Source organism: Hypanus sabinus, chromosome 14 (assembly GCF_030144855.1).
Source record: "Hypanus sabinus isolate sHypSab1 chromosome 14, sHypSab1.hap1, whole genome shotgun sequence".
Classification (NCBI taxonomy): domain Eukaryota; kingdom Metazoa; phylum Chordata; class Chondrichthyes; order Myliobatiformes; family Dasyatidae; genus Hypanus; species Hypanus sabinus.
The window spans coordinates 33,800,188-33,824,583 of record NC_082719.1 but is presented as its reverse complement, the minus strand read 5'-3'; the positions used below and the strand labels follow the sequence as shown (position 1 = coordinate 33,824,583).

At 39.1% G+C, this 24,396-nt stretch overlaps 1 protein-coding gene across 7 annotated transcripts in view; it reads left to right on the top strand.

Moving 5' to 3' along the window:
• The window catches only part of sepsecs (Sep (O-phosphoserine) tRNA:Sec (selenocysteine) tRNA synthase), a 79,296-nt gene that overhangs the window by 25,792 nt on the left and 29,108 nt on the right, over positions 1 to 24,396 (top strand). For all 7 annotated transcript variants that reach the window (XM_059988969.1, XM_059988973.1, XM_059988970.1 and 4 more), the window contains exons 4-7: positions 1,393 to 1,511; positions 10,841 to 10,999; positions 15,131 to 15,284; positions 16,125 to 16,227. In XM_059988969.1, coding sequence (XP_059844952.1) covers positions 1,393 to 1,511; positions 10,841 to 10,999; positions 15,131 to 15,284; positions 16,125 to 16,227 — 535 coding nt within the window. The remainder of the gene's footprint in view (positions 1 to 1,392; positions 1,512 to 10,840; positions 11,000 to 15,130; positions 15,285 to 16,124; positions 16,228 to 24,396) is intronic.

Here is a 24,396-nt window from a genome sequence, read left to right as displayed (position 1 = left end):
TTTACTTTGAACTCTGAATTTTTTTGACTATCACCTTTCATAATCCATCATTTACTTCTTTGTAATCTTTTATTGGTTGGTGCTGATGAGCATTTATAAATGAGGGATTTATAAATATATAAAAATTAATCATCAGTACAATTTGTAACTACGATTGGTTTAAATTCCTCAGGTGGAGATAATCAAAGCATGAGTGTGATTTTCCCAGATTTGTGAAAACCTCATTAGCAATCCTGCCAGTGTTTTCCCGAGAAAAGAAATTGTTCTTTTTGTTAGTGGGGAGAAGTTGGAAAATCCATGAGCCAAGTTTTATGTTCCTTAAACAACTGAAAAAAGTTTATCATCCTGAGCATTACAATTCTATATTAGAATTTGTAACTCATGAGCAGAACTTTTCAAGTAGTTATTCTACATAGTTATTTGTGCTCCATCCCCATCTCTTCTTTATTTGAACCCAATCATTATAATTTTTTATTACTGTCACTCATGAGCCGAACATTAAATCTATCTATATATGTACTATTTGCCTTTTTTGTTTCTTGGTCCTCAAATGCTGTCTGCTTAGAATTGCTGACATTTTTCTGTTCTTATAGATTTCCAGCACTTGCAGATTTTCCCCTCCCCACCCCCAAGAACTGTGAGGGTGTGAATGAAAGTTTGTTACAAGTTAATGCAAATTATGTGCTTTTCAAATCTGTCCCTCTAGAGATGAATTTATCTTGCTATCATTTGTGATGTGATTCAAAATTTTAAGATCTTTTTACTCTTTATCCAGTTTATGTTCAGATAATGGGTTGATTACTATTCATTTTGCAAAATTTTGCATTTAAAATTGTTTGCTAAGGAGTAGAATGATCTTGGGATTTGCTTTTTGTATTATTTGGTTAACACAAGGAACCAGGAAGAGGTATGATTATTTCATATGGATTTTTTTGGATAAATTTACATTTAATATGCAGTATGTTTAATCCAAGACTTAAAAAAAACAATGAGATTTTAAGGAAAGCATAAAACAAATGTAGTGACCTAAGACAAATACTATTCAGGTATTGGTTTCTTGGGCTGCTTTCTTTGTATAAAAAGCTAGCTGTTGTGAGGATCTCAAGGTTAGGCATGCAGAAAAATGTGGCAGATAGAAACTTACCCAGAAAACTGATTCTAAAGTATAAAGATAATTTTAATTAAGGTGAGTTAAAAATATTCAGATGCATAATCTTGGAAAATAATCAAGAACTAAATAGATAACCATAGAGTCAGTTAACTTTGAGTTAAATTCAGTGAATAATGGAAGGCAGTTTTACTTACTACAAACAGTTGATAAATTTTAGTAATTCATAAAACTGATTTTTAGCAATGACCATAGTTTTAAGCATTTAATTTGTTTTAATTTAGGTTAATGCATGGGATTGGAAGATCAGGTGATATTGCAGCTATTCAGCCGAAAGCAGCAGGATCCAGCCTCCTGAATAAAATTACAAACTCCCTAGTGTTGGATATTCTTCGAATTGCAGGTTTGATAATTTTCTATTATTTTACTTGCTTTGTCTTAGTAAAAATAAGCTTGACGACCTTAATGATGTTGTCATTTGTTTTTTAAATCTGTACGAGTGCATAAAGAAAAATCATTTTCATTCATTATAAATTTCAAGTATGAAATGAAAGTTCCAGCTTATCTGGTTTTTAGAAGGTGATTGGTATTTTGGATCATTAATAAATACTATTTTAAGCCTGGATAGCATTGGCCTCACTGGAAACTGGTATAAGAGGGCTATATTGAGAAGAGTGCCTCTTTTTGTGAAAGTAAATTATCTTATCTGTGCAAATTCCTTATCGATGCGATTACATTGTAAGCATAACTACAGCTACTTTGTTGCTTGTAGGTCGTACCATTTTACTTTCGCCTCTGGCTCACTCATTCTGGAAATTGGCCTGAAGCTCATTGAAAATTTCAGATTCCTCTTGAAAATAGGTTTTCAGGGATCCCGACAAAGCTCACCAGACAGAGCTGCAAGGAAACAAGATGGCACCAGTTCTGAGGTGTTTCCAGGAGGGATTAGAAGAACTTGAGTGAAAGATTGTGGGGAGAGGAGGGCATGTGCCCTTTAACACATTTATGGATTCAAGCCAAATGTGGGTGCTACAGACAGTAGGCCCATTGTCCCACCACATCTAAGCCAACCAACTTTTATGTCCATCTGCCTAAAATAGTATTGTTCAGTACCATGCCTACTTAAGTATCTATCTAAATGCCTCTTAAATGTAGCATTGTATCTGATTTCACATTTCTGGCAACCACTCTCATTGACATTAACTACTGTCACAGCTGAAATTAACAAAGTAATTTGCTCATGCATTTCATTAGTGGCTTTTACACTGTTAAAAGCTGTAAGGTAGGCTCATCAGGCTGGTGCTTATACCGGTTTCCGTGGCGAGAAGTGACTGAGAGTACGAGACTCTTCCCCCCCCGGATAGGACACCAGTCTATTGCGAGGTTACCCCCCAGCATTATGCTGGTACCCATTTTCAACTGGGTGGACTGGAGCAGTGTGCGCTTAAGTGCCTTGCTCAAGGACACAACACACTCACGAACTTCGGATCGCTAGTCCAACACCTTAGCCACTTGGCCATGCACAACACTTTACACTGTTAACTGGTTGAAAAAACTGAGAAGAGCAGTGCAGAATCTGCCACTTATATTGGGTTTGGGGAATGGATCCCAAAGCAGGGGTTGGGACCTTAGTATGGATGTTTCTTTTGCAGGCAGGCAAATTGTTGGATGTTGATGCACTTAAAGAAAAGTTGGAATTTTGTCTCTCAAATCCAAATTAATTTTCCAGAATGACATGATAGTGATAATTGAGGAGTATAAACGGAGTATAAACAACGGTGTCCAGCTCTATCTCAGAAGAACAATGAAGTGATTTTGAATAGAAATATGTATTTGTTTCCCCATTTTAAATGCATTGTGCATCTGAAATTCAGTTCCTCCTGAGTTCAATGGCATTTATTTATTGCATAGTTAGTAAGTTTGCAGATGACATTAAAATAGGTGATATTGTTGACACTGAAGGTAATTATCAGGATTTGCAGAGGATTCTTGAGCAGCTGGGTAAGTGGACTAAGGAATAGGAAATAGAGTTTCAGATAAATGTATTCTGGGACAACAAATGACGGTAAGACTTAACTGTGAACAATAGGGCCCTGTATGCTAGAACAGAGGGATCTAGGAGTTCAAGCAGATGGTTTCCTGAACATAATGTCGCAGCTAGATGGTAGTGAAGAAAGATTTTGGCAATTGACCTTCAACTTTCTGAGAAATTAGTACAGAAGTTGGGTGTTATGTTGCGATTGTTTAAGATTGGTCACCCTCCTGTAGAAAAGATGCCACTAAGCCAGAAAAAGTGCAGAGGAAATTTATAAGGATGTTGCCAGGCCTCAAAGGACAGAGTTATGGAGAAACAATGAGCAGGTTGAAACTATTTACATTGGAGTACAGGAGAACAATGGGTGTTCTAATAGAGATGTACAGAATTGATGGGCACAGATAGGGTGAATGCGCACAGTGTTTGTCCTAGGTTTGGGGAATCGAGAACTAGTGGCCATAGGTTAAAGGTAAGCAGCTGAATTGGAACCTGAGGGGCAATGTTTTCCCCCAGAGAGTGGTCAGTAGATGGAATAATCTGCCAGAGTACAGGAAAAATAGTTGAGGCAAGTATATTACTAGAATCTAGAAGGTACTTGGACATGTAAATGGATAGGAAAGGTTTAGAGAGAAAAGGGACAATGGCAGCCAAATGGGACCAGCTTGGATTGCAATCTTGTTTGGCATGGTTCAGTTGGGTTGAATTCCTGTTTCCATGCTGTGTCTAATTTTGGAAAGGAGGCAGAATACACTGCCAGTACGATATAATTTGTTTAGGGCAGAGGTCGGCAACCTGCGGCTCCAGAGCCACATGCGGCTCTTTGATCTCTGTGATGCGGCTCCCCGTGGTTTGTTAGCTTTTGAAATGTAATTCGAAATTTGAAGATTATGGTGATCTTGTACAATATGAAAACTTTGCGGAGACACCGTTTCCTGGCACATCCGAACCGGCTCACAATTAGCCACCGTTCCGACTAAGGGAGATAGCCTACGGGGGTTTGTGAGTACGTGTCTTTTGGAGCATCCGCGCCCACGGGGACGGGTTGAGGGAGGCTTTAAAGCAAGGCTGTTTAGTTCGAATAAAGTTACCTTTGACTGCAGTCTTTATTTTAGCGCTGCGTGTAGCACTACACCGCTACAACGTGTTTTTTTATCGCTATTAATATACATCACAACTGCCAATGCCTGACACCCGCCAGTGCGCGCATTCTTTTAATTCTTCGATCCAAGGTAGGCTACCTACGGAGTAACCTTCAACCCAACGTCTTTTTTTCGGAGTTCAAAATGTTTTTGTTGCATGCAGAAATGTAATTTCGTTTTCTCTGCAGGAGTTCATCAATTTCATAAATGCAACACATTATAGTTTGTTTATACATAGCATAAAGGCAAAAAAAACCCGTTGTATGCAGTGTTATTTCATTTTGTGGCTCCCAGTGTTTTCTTTTCTGTGGGAAATGGGTCCATATTGGCTCTTTCAGTGGTAAACGTTGCCGACCCCTGGTTTAGGGTAAGTGATAGGGGACAGATCCTCTACAGCATTTTACACCACACACATACAGCAACATCGTCCTTCTGAAAGATATGTTCACCAAGTCTTTTAAACATATTTAAAACAAATTCTATTGAAATATTTCTCCTTGTTGAAAAGTACATAATATTGCATTTGCTGCTGTTTTTGCAAGAGCATAACTTGTACGTGTTTATGCATTTTCTGTAATCCTGCGTGGTGATTATAACTTTATGTTCTCTGCTTTTGACCCCCACGGGGATCTGAATTTCTCATGGTTTCGAATGTGTCCATTAGATTTCTTCTTAACCTTTACATAAGCAGAAGTTTCTTGACTTATCTGATTAGCAGTTACAATGAATCTCTTAAATTCTCTCCTCAAGCTTGAGGTCCCTAAGGGGTTTGAAATTGAACACCATTTTCCAATTTTGACATAACCACTAATTTGCATAGCTTAAGACATTAATACATCCTGTTTTATGTCCATGTGGAATTTGAAGAACCTTAGAAAATAATTAGAACATTTAGTTTGGAGTATAGTCTTGAATGAAGAAGCTGAGGAATGTTGTGGGTGAAATATAACTGAAAAGCATACACATATATGTTTACAAACTGTGGATTGATAATAAAAGGATTTTTGATTAGGCAACAGATTTTTAGTGGTGTGATATGGGCCAGTAATTGGAGGTATTGAGTGCCAGATTGGTGGGGAGGAGATAGTTCTGTGGCAGATCAATGAGAGCAAGGCGATGTGAGAGAATTACGGTGGATGGCAGTCAGCAGGTGGTTTGACGGTGAAATGATGGTTGATGGAGCAGCAAATTAGTAGTGAATTGAAAGTAGATTGGTGAGGAATGCGTGGGTTTGCATGAAGGTTGCAAGTTGGGTGGAGAGATAGGGGTCATGTCTTTGCATTGTATTGAGTCCCTGAGACAAAGGCACTGTGGTGTACACACACTTAACTTCAAGCACAGCCAACAAAGGTAAGCACCTCAGTGCTTGGACCTATTGATGGAGTAATGTTGAAGCAAGCCCCACAGATTCTGTCTGAATGTTTTGTGCTGTTTGTGTGACCCAAGAATTACAGAAGCGATGCATGCTTATGTATTCTGAGCTGCTGGAAAAAACTTTCTTTATATTTGCCTTTTGTGTGCCTCTCCTAATTTTGTATGCTTCTGTCAGAATCTCTTGATCTCTGCTCCAAGGAAAACATATACACTCTCTCTTCGGTGTTAAAATATTCATCCTGTTGAATCTCTTGTGCATCCTTTCCAATGCAATCACATCCTTCTTATAGTGTGGCAACCAGAGCCACGCACAGTATTCCAGCTGTATCCTAATCATTAAAGTGGGAAAATTGGAAGATGCTGTAAGTCCAAAGTAACACACACAAAATGCTGAATGAACTCAACAGGCCAGATACTGCCTGGCCTGCTGAGCATCCTAATCAATGTTTTGTCCAGAAAGGTAGTTCTGTAATGAGTTAATTTGTGTTTCTATGGATTGGATATGTTATGGCTTAAGAATTGTAAACTGAAATATGGCCCCATTAATTTTAATACACAAAATTAGAGATTTCAGTCTTTTCACACTTCTACCATGTATTGCCAACGTTCCTTGGAATGTTCAAAGGTGTAATAGAAATGAAATTTTGAGTCCAACTTGTGTGAGAGTTTCCGGCTTTATCTAGGGTTATGCTGAACAACAAAGTATGAAGTTACTAAATTAAACTGAAAAATACATATCACCGTCATAAAATATTGCTTGATACTGAAAATCTGGATTTGATTATTTTTCCCACTTGGAGTTAAAAGACAGCTCAAAATATTTCTGTATTTGCATATGCAGCATCTCTTCCAGTTTTGGCATTAGAACTTCAATCCTGAAAATTGTACATTTCTTGTAATAGTTGCTTCTGTTTTTTTTGTGCATTAAAATGACAGCATGTTCTCAGAAGTATTTGCTGATTAATTGGAGATTCAACGCACCTTTGAACCATGGATAGTTTAAGGGACAGTTCCAGAGTTTGAGATAGGGATCATTGGGGACTTTTTTTGGAAAACAGGCTAGAAGATAATGAGAACCCAGACCTACAGGAAGAGAGGAATGTGACAGTGATACATAAATAAATGTACAAGGTTGCTAATTATTCTGCTAACAGATGTATTTGTAACATTTTGGTGTTCTTGAGTTTATGTACCTGTGATGTTTTAATAAGGTTTCAGACTTGTCAAGACACATTATTAATGGCTTGCTGATTCCTGCAAAAGCTTTAATTTATTTTGGTTATCTATTTTAAAGTATTTCTGTAGAAAGTTGTTTTTCTGTCATTAAATAACTGGAAAATAAATTACAATTTATATCATCATTTTAGTTTGCGATCAGAACTCTTATAATGTCCACTCTAATGAGTACACAGATTACTTAGCAACAAAAATTAGTTTTAAAATAATGTAGAAGTGTTCATTTTATCAGTTGCTGTTGTTTATCCAAATGCCTGCTACTGATTGAACTTCTCCCGCTATACACAGTGTGAGATTGTAATCGTTACATTTAGTGTAAAATACATCTGTTAACCCTTGTTTCTAATGCCCTTTGGTGACACACATAGAGCTTTTGCCTTATAGGTTTGGGAACCCATGTTGAAACCTGGTGCTGTCTGTTAGGAAGGGTCTTGGTCTGCAATGTCAACTGTTTATTTATTTCCATTGCTGCCTGACCTGCTGAATTCTCCTAGTATTTTGTATGTGTTAACATCAAATCACTGGATAATTTAGTTCATGCATCTATTGGTAAGGTAACGTGATCACTGTACTGCACCCATTTCCTGTGATCTTGTCTTTCTCGGTGAGAGTTGCTGGGAAGGAGTTATTGTGGAAGCAAATTTGGTGACGTAGAATATGCCAAGGTGCTTTTTAGCCACCATGCGCCTCACCAGAGAGACGGAGGATAGGTATTAAGTTTAGTAGCAACCATTAAACAAGATGTTCAGTACATTATCCAATGAAGTTTGAGCCTTTACTGGTGAGGGTTTGTAAGTGTCATTACACTGATGCACATGTAGAACCAATTTCAGCATTTTTCTCAAGGTTTACAGAGTTATTCTAAACAAAGATGATACTCAGCAGGTCTTTGGAGTTATTATCGCGAATGCACAGTATTCAACAACTAATAGGATGGTACCCTTTCTAATTTGGCACATGATAGGGTTTACATTGCCTTTGAAGGTATACTATTTAGAAAGTTAAATCGCTCTGCCTAAAACTTGAAATGAAAAATAATGGTTTGGCCCATTGATTCTATACTTATCTATGTCCACTTGATCTTCCCTATGCTTCCTAGTCATCAGCATAATCTTCATTTTGCTACTCCTTCATATGATCCTGCAATGTTCCACTTAAAGATCAATGCAATTTTAAACATGAGAAATTCTGAAGATTTTGGAAATCCAGAACTCAGCAGATCAGGCAACATCTATGGAAGTGCATAGATAGTTGATGTTTTGGGCTGAGACCCTTCTTCAGGACTAAGAAGGAAAGGGGAAGATGCCAGAATAAAAAGTTGTGAGGAAGGGATGCAGGCCAGCTCGAAGGTGATAGGTGAAGCCAGGTGGATGGCCTGCCTACCCAGACAGAATATTAGGTGTTGCTGCTACACCCTGAGGGTGGCCTCATCCTGGCATAAGAGGAGGTGAAGGACCGACATGTTGGAACAGCAGTGGGAATTACAGTGGGAAGTCCCCCTTGTGGCAGATGGTGCAGAGGTGCTCAAACACAGTTTAACACAATTTTCCTTATCTACTGGTATTCTCGGCCATTGGTGAGTAATGATTTTCTCTACAGATTCACATTCAGATTTAATTATCATGTGTGTTGGGGGCAGCCTGCACATGTTGCCACACATTCCAGTGCCAACATAGTATGCCTACAATACTCAGCAGAACGACTTAGAACACAATAAAGCAGAAGACAACAAGCAACAAAACAACAACTCCAAAGCACCCGAGTTCCTCCCTCCCACCCATCCACATACATGAACGGTCCTCCAATTCAGGACAGGCTTCCGGGCCTCCAGTCTCCAGGTTTTGGCCATCTGGCTTTGACTTCTATACTTGTGATCGACTTTCGGGCTTTGATCTTTGGTATTGGCTCACAGATCAACGGATAATGGAACCTGAACTCCAGTCTCTAAATCTGGGTTTACTGAATGACGGTCCCTTGTACCTCTTACTTGCATGGATGTCTGATCCTGGGATCCACTGACCTGGGACAACCCAACGTCTACAGATGTTCTTCATCACATGTCTGTGTCGCTGGCCTCTGAGCGTAGTGTGGAGGCCTAGACTCTAGATGTCCCTCGTTACTTCAAACATAGATGTGGGGGGGGGGGGGGGGGGTGTCTAGTCTCCGGATGTCCTTTGGCACCTGCCCATGTTGCTGGCATTCAAATGTGGAGCGGAGACCTGACCTCTTAACTCCTCCATATATCTGTCTCAACCTTAAACTGACCCCAAACTCCCCTCTCCTGACTCTAAAACCATCCAGAAAACAGCTGTTTGAAACAAGATTCTTGACTCAAATCTTGACGTCCCTTTTAGTTCCTTTCTAGCTATTTCTCACTGATTTTCTGCTCTCTCTTTTGGCCAATCAATAATCTTTTATGTTTAAGTCCTTCTATTGTATTAGTTTTAGCCATATCTACTCAGGAAAAATGACCCTGTAAATAGATAGCTTTTATGATATATGACGTATTGGAGGGAGGATGAAAATCTGGCAGAGTAATGCCACAACAACCACCTCTTACTCAATATCAACAAGACCAAGGAGCTGATTAATGACTTTAGGATGGTGGAAACCAGAGGACCATGAGTTAGTCCTGATTGGGGGGGTGGGGGGGGAATCAGAGTTGGAGAGGGTCAGCAATTTTAAATTCCTTTGTGTTATCATTTCAGAGGACCTGTACTGGGCCCAGCACATATGTGCCATTACAAAGAAAGCATGGCAGCACCTCTACTTCCTTAGAAGCTTGCAAAGATTTGGCATGACATCTAAAACTTTGACAAACTTCTAAAGACGTGTGGTGGAGAGTATATCAACTGGCTGCATCACAGCCTGGAATGGAAACAGTAACACACTTGAATGAATAGTCTTACAAAAAGTGGTGGATACAGCTCAATCCATCACAGGTAAAGCTCTCCCCACCACTGAGCGCATCTACAAGGAACATTGTTACAAGAAAGCAGCATCTATCATCAGGGACACCCACCACCCAAGTCGTGGTCTCTTCTCGCTGCCACCATCAGAAAGAAGGTACAAGAGTTTCGGGACTCACACCAACAGGTTCAGGGACAGGCTCTTGATCCAAAGGGGATAACTTCACTCAACTTTCCCCATCCCTGAACTGTTTCCACAGCCTATGGACTTGCTTTCAAGGACTCTTCATCTCATGTTCTCAATGTTTATTGCTTATTTATTTATTATCTCTTTTTCACTTTTGTATTTGCACAGTTGTTGTCTTTTGCACACTGGTTATCTGCCCTGCTGACAGCAGACCTTCATTGATTCTATTATGGTTATTGTATTTACTGAGTATGTCAGCAAGAAAACGATCTCAGGTATGGTGACATATATGCATTGATAATAAATTTACTTTGAACTTTGATTACAGTTCTGCACTTCCTTTATCTTCTACAACCTTTTCATAATATCTTAAATAGATGGGTGTATTCTGACAAATGTTTAGTGTAAATTTAGTATTGCTACATTACTCAAAAGTCATTTTGAGTATAATGACTTGAGAGGTGTGGGGGTTGCTCTATTACTCTAATTTTAATTTAACTAAATAAGTTTCACATCCAGTAGCATTGCTGTGTACTCATCCTTTTCAAGTCGTGTGTTTTTAGCTTTGATATAGATGACTCCATATTACTCTGCAACTTCTTACTGAAAGAAGTTCTGTGATTCTTCTACTTTTGAATGTTGTTTCATTTGTTTAATAAATTAGTCTTTTGAATTTTGTCCGTATAGCCATTCTGAACACGATTCCAATGGATATCTTTTAAACAAAATAGCAATGTGCTGAAATTGAATTATTGAATCCTATCCTTAAACCATCGTACTTGTATATTTCTTCAACTTTGTTAATGTTCTGCACACTGGAAAATGCTGACAGTAAGTCTCTTGTGTTTCCAGGTGTTCGAAGTGTCTCAAGCTGCTTTGTTGTTCCAATGGCAACAGGAATGAGCCTGACTCTTTGCTTTCTTGCATTACGCCACCGGAGACCTAAAGCAAAGTTTATCATATGGCCAAGGATTGATCAAAAATCGTGCTTCAAATCCATGATCACAGCAGGTGCAAAGTTCACATTATCATATCAAACAGTTCCTGAACATCTATTTCACCTCACTGCAGATTTGCTGCGCCAGCTCCTTCCTTTTCTATTTCTCCTGTCATTTATATTCTGGCACTATTTACTTTTCAATTTAACAATTTTACTTGAGTTTTGTATCTTCCCCTTGATGATATTTTTCTCTCTGAGAAAGCGATTTAGCATAATACTTCTGAACTTCTTGTGCTAACACATTAGAATAATCCTCGACAGGGGCACTAAAGGAGAAATTCTGCAAATACTCAACAGGTCAGGCAGCATTTCTGGAAAGAAGGTTGGCTAATACTTCAGATCAAGGACTTTTCATTAACATTGAGAAAGTTAGTTTGCATAGCAGAGAAGATGGAGGAGTGAGACAATCAGTTTACATAGCAGGGAAGATGGGGGAGTGAGAACATTAGTTTACATAACAGAGATGATAGGGGAGTGCAATGGGTGGAACACTATGGGAAAAGAATGTAGCCACCCTCTTATCCCATTATCTTTGTTCCACCCATTGCTGTCACCCATCTTCTCTGCCTCCTGGACTAAATTGCTTTTACTCTTTCTCAATTCGGATGAAGGGTCTTCGATTTGAAACATAACTTGTTTCCCTTTACACAGATACTGATGGACCTGCTGAGTATTTGTAGTGTTTTCTGTATTTGTTTCAGATTTCCAGCAGCTGCAGTTTTGTTTTTCAGTTTCTATTTACTGTGTGGAATTAGTTACAATCTTTCCTGCTTCCATTCCCCAGCACACCCAACATTCCTAGGCACTGCAGCTAAAAATTATGAGTAGCGGTAGAGCTTGAATCAGTGCCTAGGTGCATTTTGGCCTTTTGGTCATACTTCAATATTAAAGTATCTGTAAATGCACCGTTTTCCACATATAAGTTAACAACAGCATAACCACCTTTATCCACCCCTTCGTGATCTGTTTGGCACCATCCATGTTTAATGTTGTACAAGATGTAATTAATTTTCTGCAGTAAGTATTTGGAATACCAAATCCATTTACTTTGATCCTTAGTAAACTACCAATTTCATTCATCTTAATAACTATCAAAAGCTGATACTGACTATTTACCATTTTAGTTTTATATTTGATTCCCAAGTGGAACTCTCAACCAAAATCCACTCCATCACTGATACATCATTCGTTTCTTTCTCTGCATCGGCTCACCTGCTGCTGAAACATTCAGATTCTGTTACCTCTGGATTGTACTCATTTAAAGTACTCCAGCCAACTTCCCAACTTTCCCACATAATCTTCTCCCTAAACTTCACTGCCCATGTCCCAACTAGCAACTCTTCCCTTCGTCATCCTTTTGCTTGATGACCTACATTGTTTACCAGTTTAAAAACAAAATACTGCTTCTAAAATTCCCATGTTTCTCCCTGGCATAAAAGTTTTATACTGTGATGTATCTCTCTAACTGTACTAAGCCAGAATACATTTTGCCTGATATTCAAATGTCTATATTTCTCAGCATGAATCATTGCAAAGTAATCTGTTATGCTGTGGGACAAAGGGCACAAGGCTGTTTTTACTGCTCTGGTTGGAAGTGTCCTAATCAGCATTGATTGATCAGAAACCTAACCCAAGACTTTGGACTACACAGATTAGTACAATTATCCAGGGTAATAGCCTGTTGTTAACTTTAACAATGCATTTTTATAAACTCTGTTGCCAGAATGAAGTCCAGATCAATAGGACAGATTAGAGATCAAGATCTGCTGTCCTTTATACAAAGCTTTTAACCTGGAGCAGAGGCAGCTGGAAATCTGTCATACTGTGTCACATTCTGCAATCCATACATCTCACAAAATTCTGCACTGGAAGAATGCTCCAAAAATGTATTTAATATGATGACTATGACAAATGAAAGCCTCTCCCTAATCAAATGGTATAATTAATGCATGGACTGATAACGTGTTTGTGCAGCTCTGAAAGTTGGAAGGCCTGAGAACAGTTATATACCTGCACAGTTAGCTCAGGAGCAGGAAGTGAGGGTGTCTGTTTGGGTCCTCACATCTGTTTTCCATTCAGTGGCTGAACATCTTCCTTAGTGCCACTTTCCTGCTCTCTCATATCCTTGATTCCTTAATAACTGAAAGTCTTATCAATCCATCCCTGGAGTGTATTCAGCGACTGCGCCTCCCCAGCCTTTTTGTGTAGACAGTCCAAAGACTCATTCCCCTTTGGGTGGAATAAAAATACCCTTTTCTTTTTACTAAATGATGGGCACCTTAGTTTGAGACACTCATTTCTGGTTCTAGATCATCAGCCGGGGAAGCGATAACTTTGCATAAACTTTGTCAGATCCCACAATACATTGTACATTTTATTGAGGTCATGTCTCATTCATCTTAACTTCATAGAATAATCTCTTGTGTCATGACCACTATCTTCCTCAGGATCAACTGGTGGACCTTTGCTGCATTATCTATATCTGCACTCTTCTGTGTCTACAAGTGTATCATTCTTTGGTCCATGAGACCACACCTGTACATAATATTTTAGGTGCATTTTCATGATGGGTCTGCATAATTGGAGCAAAATATCTTGAAAACTCTTGATTTCAACTCACAGATGATACCCCTGCCCTCCCCCACCCCATCTATAATTTTAGTCTGGTTCTCTTTCTCTCTCTTTTTCCCCCTCACTATAATCTCCCCCCAGCCCTACCATTCTTTCTCTTTTATTTCCCATAATTCTCCATCTTCCCCCGGCCCATTTCCCTTCAGCCTATCACTTCCCAGCTCTCTACTTCATCCCTCCCCCCTCGACCATCCCATGTTACTTCACTCCTGATGAAGGGTTTTGGCCCGAAATGTCGTCACTACCTCCTTCCATAGATGCTGTCTGGCCTGCTGAGTTCTGCCAGCATTTTATGTTTTTATTTCTTGATTTCAAATCCTTTTTGCAATAAAGGCCTACATACTTTTATTTTTGTTTTTAATTTATCTTTGTATTTCTATATTAACTTTTAGAGATACCTGCTTAAGACATTTGGGTGTATCTGGACAAACATCTTTTGATCTCCCACCAGTTTTTAAAAAAAAATGTACTCTATAAGTTACTATTTTTTTAACTGAAGTGAAGGTCATTTAGGCATATTTTCCATCTGACCTTGCTTGGTCACTTTTTCTGGTCGATGGTCCCTGCCCCCTAACCCATGTCATGTAACTTTGTATCACAGCAAGATTAAGTCTGTCATGCTTAGCTTTGCTTTTGAACCTTTGATTGGGTGGAGTGCCAGTAAACAGCTGTAGTCTCCCTGCTCAAAATAATCTGTTTGTTCCTATTCTTTGTTTTTTTTAACACATCATGCAATCGTATTACTGTCCATACCCTGCATTTAAACTTTGCTTAATAGTCTCTTGCATGGTGCTTTATCAAAGGTGTTTTGTTTTATTAAGTCCGAAATCGCCGCACTTACTGGTTCCCTTTTCTCTGTTGGCTATTTACAAGCTCAAAAAAATCTTCAAATCAAAGTCAGATCTACCAAATCTGATTCATTAATCCATGTTGACACTGGACAATCTTGTTATTATTTATCATGTACCCTAGCTGGTCCATAGTTCCCTATATTCTCTCTTCCCTTTTCTCCAACAGAAATGTCTAATTTGAAAAATGTGCTGCTATCAAATAAACCACCTTTAAAATAATAGACCTATTTTGCAATGTTGACATTAAATCAAAAGAGTGCTACAAATCTGAAAAAAAAAACAAGTTGCTGGAAAGGGGCGGCAGATTGGCACAACTTCTGGTGAGAGGAAAGGGTGTTTGAGTGGGGTCGGTGACCTTTAGAAAGTATTTGATTCGTTTTTGAACACCCATTTTTTTCCCTTTTTATTCCAGGATCATTAATAATCTCCACTAAGGTGACATTTCAGTTTATAATGCATTTTGAATGTCCATATCTTTCAATTGTGATATGTGACCAAATTATTTTTCAAAGCTTTTTCCTCAACTCTTGCATATGCTTTTCTTCTTCTATAATTTATTTGTTATTGAATACCTTGAGGTTTGCATCATGTGGCCGTAAGGAATGTAAGTTTTTTAGAACTGATTCTAATCATTTCCATGTGGATTTATTTTCATGCCAGGTTTTGAGCCTGTAGTGATTGAGAATCTGCTCGAGGGAGATGAATTACGCACAGATTTGCAGAGCGTGGAGAGCAAGATCCAACAGCTGGGGGCAGAAAATATTCTTTGTGTTCATTCCACTACCTCTTGTTTTGCACCTAGGGCTCCTGACAGGTAAGCAAATCCAGCTTGTTTCTGATTTTTTAAGAGCTCTGCATTTTTCTAGTAGTTTAGCTTGCATTGCTAGACCAAATAGGGTGTCCTGCTCATTGGCTGTTGACATATATGTCACATAAAGCCTTGGAATGTGGTAAAGAAAGGAGGAATAAGCAGGGCTTTGTTTTAATTTTTCCCTTCTTCCTCATAATGTTCAAAGGCTATGAGCCGCTCATGTCTTGGTTATGTGCAAAACCACAAATTTGTTTTAAGACCATACTGCCAGCAAGCTGTTTCATTAAAAGCTTTAATAGTTGAAGCATATTCTGGCTTTGCTAGTTGGTTCTTTAGATGGATCCACTGATGAAAGATCTACACTGGTGCAGATCTCAATACTAATCCCATAAATATGGTTAGATTGCATTGTCTAACACAGCACTGCTTAAAGATCAAGCTAGAATTCTAAACACACAGCAGTATTTAACCAGCTGTCTCATTGGAAAGTTATAAAGGTCATCATTATAAAGGTCACCTTTAGTAGAGAAGGAGAGGTAAAATAAAATTGTTTGAAAAGTTGCAACAAGTTTCTGGAATAGTTTGTATAACTTGAGCTTGTCAATATTTGCTTCTGATTTGTACCCATTATAAATATATTCTGTTTTTCTTGTAAGTTTCACTCTACATATGAAGACTCTATCTTAAAATACAAAGTTAAGATGTAGTGTTCATTTCAATCAATTTTGAGCTGTTATGTTTTGAATGAGGTTTCTATTAAGCGTATAGAGCGGATAGAGCCATTTGATATTTTTAATCACTTTTGCATTGATTTTCATTAGCATACTTGCATTTCTTCTGTAGACTGGAAGAACTGGCTCAGATTTGTGCAAAATATGACATTCCTCACATCGTTAATAATGCTTATGGAATCCAGTTGTCCAAGTGCATGCATCTTATTCAGCAGGTACGAAACAAGATGATATTGCAAAAGTAAAAAGAGGTAGGAAAATGTTTGGTGAAAATATGTTGCTTTTAGCAGTCTAGAGTACTTGCATCTTTTAGACTTAGAGTATATTTTCCCACGTTATTGGTGAAAAGTAAGTTTTTGATTGTGTGACTCAATTCCTGTCCATTATTTCCCTATCTCAATTCTGCCATAACAATAATCTGCATTAAGGATAAGTTTAGGGTTAGGCCACACCTCATCCTAATCCTGATTTCTTGGTTGTTTTATACGCTTCTTAATGGAATAAATTCAAAAATTTAGAGATGTCATACACAGGTGGAATGACTTATGTCCAGGGCGTCACGATAGCGTAGCAGTTAGTGCGACTATATTGCAGCTCAGGGTGCTGGAATTTGGAGTTCAATTCCAATGCCATCTGTAAGGAGTCTGTATGTCCTCCCCTTTGGAAAGAATGGGTTTTCTCTGCGCTCCAGTTTCATCCCACAGTCCGAAGACATACCAGTTAGTTGGCCACTATAAATTGTCTCATGATTAAGCTAGGGTTGAATCATAGATTGCTGGGTAGCCCGGTTCAAAGGGCAGTAAGGGCTTATTCCACGCTGTATCTCTAAATAAATAAAATAAGAGGCTGCAGATACCTCCAGCAGCTTGTTTTCTGCATTTAATCCAAGCCCCACTTAAGACCATGAATAAGAATTAAGGCTTGTACTTTTTTGGTAGCATTGAGAAAATTATACTCTTCTTTACTTAACTGAGTTCCCATGTCTTTATGAAGCGGACAAAACAGGTCCATGGTCTTCCCTTGTACCAAGATGAGGCCACCCTCAGGGTGGAGGAGCAACACCTTATATTCCTTCTGGGTACCCTCCAACCTGACGGCATGAATATCGATTCCTCCTTCTGGTTAAAAAAACTCCCCCAACTGCAGTTATTCTCCACTCTGACCTTTTATTTCTTCTCACCTGATTTTTACTTCCCACTGGGTCTCCCCCTCCTTTCCTTTCTCTTACAGTCCACTGTCCTCTCCTATTAGATTCCTTCTTCTCCAGCCCTTGACTTTTCCCACCCACCTGGCTTCACCTAACACTTTCTAACTGTCCCCCATCCCCTCCCCCAACTTTTTATTCTGTTCATCTTCCTCTTTCCTTCTCAGTCCTGAAGAAGGGTCTCGGCCCGAAACATCAACTATCTGATCATTTCTATAGATGTTGCCTGACCTGCTGAATTCCTCCAGCATTTTTTGTGTCCCTTGCTTTGGATTTCCAGCAGCTGTAGACTTCCTCGTGTTTATGACAAAATAGACTCCCTGGTACTGATTAAAAAGAGAACGATTTGTCTGACTCTTAGTCAAAGTCACACCTGTTAAGTCAGGTTTATCCAGTCCTTCTATTTCTTTGATGCTTGAGAGGTATTAGAATTAGTTCTGTTTAGTTCAGTTAACAACAATGACTATATTTTCATGATAACAATACATTTGAAGCAGTTAGAATGGGACATGTGTAATATGATAAGAAACTTGTATATAAAATACTTTTTACCATGAAGCTCATGATGATCATCACTTCTTTGTCATCCAGTACAGATGTTTATCTTATTTCCTGGATAACTATTTTAAATGTTTTTAAAGAATGAATAAATAAGCTGAATTTTAATTGTGCATAGTCAGATTACATGAGTTGAGAGACAGGAAATTTGTTTTAAAGAAAACTGTACTATTTAATTTGGATTCCATTGGCTGTCCATGTGATTTGCCCAAGGAAGTTAATCTGACATGAATGCAGAGAAAGAATTTAGCCAGTCAAGCAGCATCTGTGGAGAGAGTAGCTACTTAATGTTTCCAGTCCTTTCTCAAAACTCATAAAGAGAGAAAGCAAGTTAGTCTTAAGTAACAGAGAAGGTGAGGAAAGGCATTGAGCAGAGAAAAAGAGAATATCTGATACTGGCTAAAGTGGCAAACAGTCGCTGAATGGACAGTTTATGTAATCTATCAAGTTCATTTTTGGTGATCCTGATTTCTAATGTGCTGTGGATTTATTTGAGTACTACTTTCCAATGCCACTTCTCCTACCTAACTAGCTACCCTTGACCATTCTAGCTGTAGGATTGCTAATCTTGGACAAACCATGGCAGGTTTAGTGCAAGGAACTAAGATTACCTTGATTTATGGCACGTAGGATTTTTATAGGCATAGTGTATCTTCAGCCCACCACCATTGCCTGCCCACTTTCAATAATGGAGACTCAAAAGATTGCAGATGTTGGAATCTGGAGGAAAAGGCAAACCACTGAAAGAACTCAGTGGGTCAGGCAGCATCTATGGACGCCAAGCATGGTCTATGGTTTGAGTCAAGGTCTTGTAATCTCAGGTTGTAGACCCATAACTACTTGATGGCAGTGAGAGCTCACTGCTTTTAAAGGGCATTGGTAGATGTATTTTAAAATCTTTCAAATAAAATTAAATATATTGAAATAAAAGTATTTTAATATTAAAAACATAAGAGACAACTATTAATTTAAACATAAAGAAACATAGATGTACTGAAAAGAGGAGCCAGATGCAAAGTACATCTAGCCTTCAACTTTAAGGAGCATTGTCTAAATCATTTGAAATTATCTGCACTTCCCTTTATGTTCACTTCAGGTCAGCAATCCCATTCACATGATTTAGGTTGTATTTCCTGAAGCTGAGGGGCTGAATGCACTTGTGCTCTCTTTATAGCACATCTAATCTCCAGTGCTGGCCAAAATTGAGAAGTTGGGACAGTTTATCTTGCACTTCTGCTTCCGAATGCAAAGAGGCGTCACTTTAGTTGACTTGAAAAAGATGAGGAGTAGGCCAGCAGATCACTTTTGAAAATGCATCTGGGTCACAAAGTTACAACAGTAGATATGTCCTCATTTGAACTGGCACCCATTCAGTATAAGCTCACAATGCCAAACTAGAAGTAGAAAAGGGCAGGTTGGTGAAGCTGAGTCCGTGGTCAGTTCATGCGATGATCTTATTGAATGGCGGAGCACAATCAACAGGCCAGATGGCCTATACCTGCTCCTACTTTTTTAATGTTCTTATCAGCGTTCAATCTGAAAGGCTTTTATTAAGCTGACAAGTATTGTTTACCTTTATTTTTAACATTTAAGCTTCCATTTTTTGTTACTTTAGTTCTTGGAACCCTTCAATTGCAATGCTAAACCAAAATACAAAATACTGCTTCTGTAGTAGATGTGGTTGAACAGATGTACAATCTAGCCATTTATGCTAACTAACTTCTAAACATGCAGTCTTTTGTATCTTGATTTAGATTTAAAATTGAAAGCTTCTGGGATCTAAAGTAATTTTACAAAGTACAGCGAACTTGGATGCAATTATTTTGTAATGCAGATGTTCAGGTTATGAGTGAAGATAGTAATTGTCAGGTGATTTTAAAAACTATTCAATAGGTACATTTAATGTCAGAGAAGTGTATACAATATACATACATACATTATTTTTCTTCGCAAACCTCTAAAAAAACAGTGCCCCAAAGAATGAATGACAAGCACTCAAGCGTGCTGCAAAGCATCCATAAAGATTTAGACTTGCAGTACCCCCAAAGGCTATTCATTCACCTGGTATTCAACAATATATCACAATCAGTCTCTGTCCCCTTCCCCCTCCCCCTCTTCCCCCCCCCCCCCAATAAGAGAGAAAGAAGAGTCCCCGTTTCACAGTGAGAGGGGACACATAACAAAACAACTTGCTGATTTATGGTGTTACAAGTCTGTTGTGTTGTTTTTACCAAGCTCTGTGCCCAAAGCGCTCGGGTCCTTGGGGACACAGCCCGCAGCCAGCTCACTGCTTTCGATCTTACATTTACTCCCACGACACATCAGGAGGCAGCACTGGCCTCTATCAGCGTTTCTCCACAGCCACAAAAATCCGGTACCCTGAAGGCACATGAGGCTTCCAGGCCACGTCCTTGACTTATTGAAAAGCATCCGGTCGTGAGGCCCTGAGAGTGGGTCTCATTTCCACAAAGTACCAAAGTCAGCATTTAACTCCAGGTCAGGGTCTTCAAAAGAACCTTGAAAGGATAAAAAGAGATATCAAAGATAGAAATAAAGCTGTTTCCGAAGAAGCAAGCAAAGGAGTCGCTGTTAGGTGCCATCCTTCTCCTAAGCTCCACCCATTCAGGTTTAAGTACCATTTTTATTAACTTAGTTTGGTTTAGTTAATCTGTTCATCGCAAATATATTTTAGATGAGAATTAACTACGTGTCCTAGATAGCATTGAGAGTTAGGATGAGGATGTACCTACAGCTGAAAATTTGCAGTACAAGTAATTTCTTCAACAGCCGTTATATTTCCAAGCATGCCAAATATCATTAGATGAGCACATCAGTCTTGTCATCGCCAAATGAATAAATTATGAAGGTCATGTACCAGATTGCTCTTTTTAATCTGATTGATAACTGAACAACAAGATCTGCAGGTGGAAGGAGTGTTGGACGATAAGGAAGGACATATCTTAGAATCCTTTGATAATTTTGAAAATTATCAGCTGGATCTCTCTATCTTTCCAAGCAAAGTGTTATCTGTGCTGGCTTTACTGAGTATTTTCTCAGGTACAGTAATTAAAGCAGTTTCTGCCAACAGTATTTTAATAACTTTCAACTTGGACCTTTGGGGTAGAGCACACTAATTATATATAAATGCTTACAGATGTGTTTGCTTTAAAAGTTTCCAACATTCTGTGCATTTTGTTTGATGAGAGAAAACGTAACTGTGATGTTGGTGCAAAGTAAAAGTTGCTGAGAAAATTTTAAGTTGTAGGAATGGGGTATTGTGCACTTGACCACAATGGTCATCTTGCAAAGTGTTGAAAATGGAAACAGTTATTATAACTTTACTGTTGTAAACATGGATATTTAATGACCAAAGTAAGTGATGAGCATTTTCAGAGCATGGTCACAGTTTATTCCTTATAGATAGGTGACGAATAGAATTGACGTTGTTGGTACAGGTGACCAGCATATTATGGCAATTCAGATAACATAAATTTGCCCGTAAAGAATTCATAAATTACTTCCCAAAAATTTGAGGTAAGAGTAAAATTTGCTCTTATGCAGTTAATATGGGGAAAATTTAAATGCAAAAGAAATATCAAATTTTGTCAGTTACATGAGATTCTTCAGATTCTGGAAATCTTGAGCAACACACACAAAATGCTGGAGGAACTCCGAAACTCACAAAAAGAGTTCCTGCAAATTTTGTCACTTGTTATTTTTAATCAGCCATTACTGTGGGCTAATAGGATTTGGATATGATGTTACGGATCATAAGAACATAAGAAATATGGGTTGATTGGGTTGGTAGTCACAGCCAAGTCTTTACTTTGCCAGGCCCTCTCCATTCTGCAGAAGAGTCATCTCAAAGTACAGCACTACTGTGTTCTTCATCTGTAAGGCATTCTCTGTGATATACTGCCGTGGCCAATTCTTATACCCAGTTCCTTAAAATAATCCCCGACCTTTATTCCACTTCCATTAATTCTTCATACTTTAATCATTACCCCTTACCCTCACCACACATACACATTCATCCTACAACACCTTTCTTCCATGAACCCCAATCTTCAAATCTCATCAATTCCTTGATCTTCCCATTTCCTAAACCTGTTCACCCCCCCCCCCCACCTATGTCTGCAGTGGGCCTCAGCCTTTAGGGCACTGTCACTTCATCATTGTAAATAAACTGGCATAATATGGGCCGGACATTGATATAACATGCAGTAGAAACACCTGCCCACTTGTAATATGGTATTCAATGGGGAAAAATCCATTTGCGTTATTGAACTAGTGATAATGATAGTTTTGTAGGAATGTACCTCTCTGTAACACTGGGTCATCTGTCAATTGTGGTTAACAATGTCCAATTCAGCTTTTTATATTGTAGTAATGGTCCAGAACTTGTTGCTGGTAACAATCTGCCTATAATTGCAATTGACATATAAAGGTACGCATATTTATCTGCTGCTGATCCACTGGTGTTGATTTGCTTGCAAAAGTATCTTATAGCATTTTTACCCATGTGACAACTATTATTTAGGCCTGATGTTGATGTACAGTCTGCAAGATCTCCATGTAGTTTGCAAGTTCATTCAGAAGTCCAGGATGCTAGAACATGTGTAGAGAAATGCTGGAAATTTGACATCAAATGGTTAGCGTTTTCCAGCAAGTTCTGTTAAATTGAGCTTCAGTAGTGTGAACTAAAATGCATTTACCAGCTCTGCAGGTGGGAGGGAGGTGTTGTTTGATTGAAAATTGATTTAGCCTGGAGCAGGGTACATTTGCACAAATTTTTGGGCATCTTGGTAACAGCTGAGAATTGTTTTTGGCAGCATTTTGGATTTCTCTAGCACATTTTTTTCTAGCATAACATTCCTTCTCGGAAGAAACAGTGGAGAACATTTGGTCAGAATGGGTTGGTAGATTAATTAGCTGCTGTAAGATGAGTGATAGAATCTGGGGAAATCTTTGCCTCCAGCTTTTTCCATCCTGCTCTTAAATTCTCTTGGTCCATTTCTGACACCTCCTTCCCCTTTCTTGATCACTCTTTCTCCATCCCTAAAGACCAACTGTCTACCAACATCTTTTATAAACCTACCAATTCCCATGGCTCTCTTGATTATACCTCTTCTCACCCTGTCTCCTGTAAAAACAGTACTCCATTTTCTAAGTTCCTTCATCTATGCCGCATCTGTTCCCAGGATGAGGCTTTCCTTACCAGGACATTAGAGATGTACACCTTCAAAGTATTGTGTTTTCTTTCCTTCCCATTGTTGCTGCCCTCACCCACATCGTTTCCATTTCCCAAACACTCTTGCTCACCCACCTTCCTGCTGCCTTAACAGTGATAGAGTTCCTCTTGTCCTTACTTACCACCCCACGTGTCTCTGCATTCAACTCATTCCTCACAGCTTCAACAGGACCCAACTATCAAACACATCTTTGCCCTCCCCCCACCCATTTTCCATTTTCCACAGGGATTGCTCCCTCCAAAATTCCATTGTCCATTTGTCCCTCCACAGTAATCTCCCTCCTGGCACATAGCCCTGCAAGTGGCCTAAGTGCTAAACCTGCCCATTCACCTCCTTCCATTCAGGCCCCCAAGCAGTCACTCCAGGTGAGGCAACACTTCACCTGCGAATCCGTTGGGGTCATCTACTGTATCTGATGCTCCCAATGCAACCTCCTCTACATTGGTGGGATACGTGTAAATTGGAGGACCGCTTTTTCAAGCACCTCTGCTCCATCCACCAAAAGTGGAATTTCCCAGTGGCCAACCATTTTAGTTTCTATTCTCATTCATGTTCCAAAATGTCAGTCCATGACCTCCTTTGTTCCTCTGTTGTCAGGGTAAGGCCATTCTCTGGAGGATCAGCACGTCACATTCCATCTAGGTAGCCTCCAACCTGATGGCATGAACATCAATTTTGTCTTCCAGTAACATTTTTTCCCCATCCTCATTCCATCTTCTATTCCCTATTCTGGCCTCTTACCTTTTCTCTCACTACCTGTCTATAACTTCCCATTGCTGCCCCTCCTTCTTCCCTTTATCACATGGTCCACTCTCAGCAGATTCCTTCCTCTCCAGCCCTTTACCTTTTCCACCCAACTGGCTTCACCTATCACCTAGCTTGTCCTCCTTCCATTCCCACACCATTTTATTCTGGCATCTTACCCCTTCCTTTCCAGTCCTGAAGAAGGCTCTTAGCCCGAAACATCGACCATTTAATCAGTTCCATAGATGCTGCTTCACCTGCTGAGTTCCTCCAGCATTTTATGTATGTTGATCTGGATTTTCAGCATCTGTGGAATCTCTAATTTTATTAGCTCCTTTTCCATAAATCTGTGCCATTTAGAGAGCCAACGGTTGAGATCCCCTGGTGGCCAGCTATTTTACTTCCACTTCCCATTTCCACACTGACAGTCTGTCTATGGCCTCCTCTACTGTTAAGTTCAGGCTAGACACAGATTGAAGCAGCAACGCCTTATATTCCATCTTGGTTGTCTCCAACCTGATGGCATTGACATTGATTTCTTTAGCTATGTAAGCAAAGATCAAAGCACATCTATTATCAAAGTATGTATGCATTATACAACCTTGACATTATTTTCCTCACAGGGA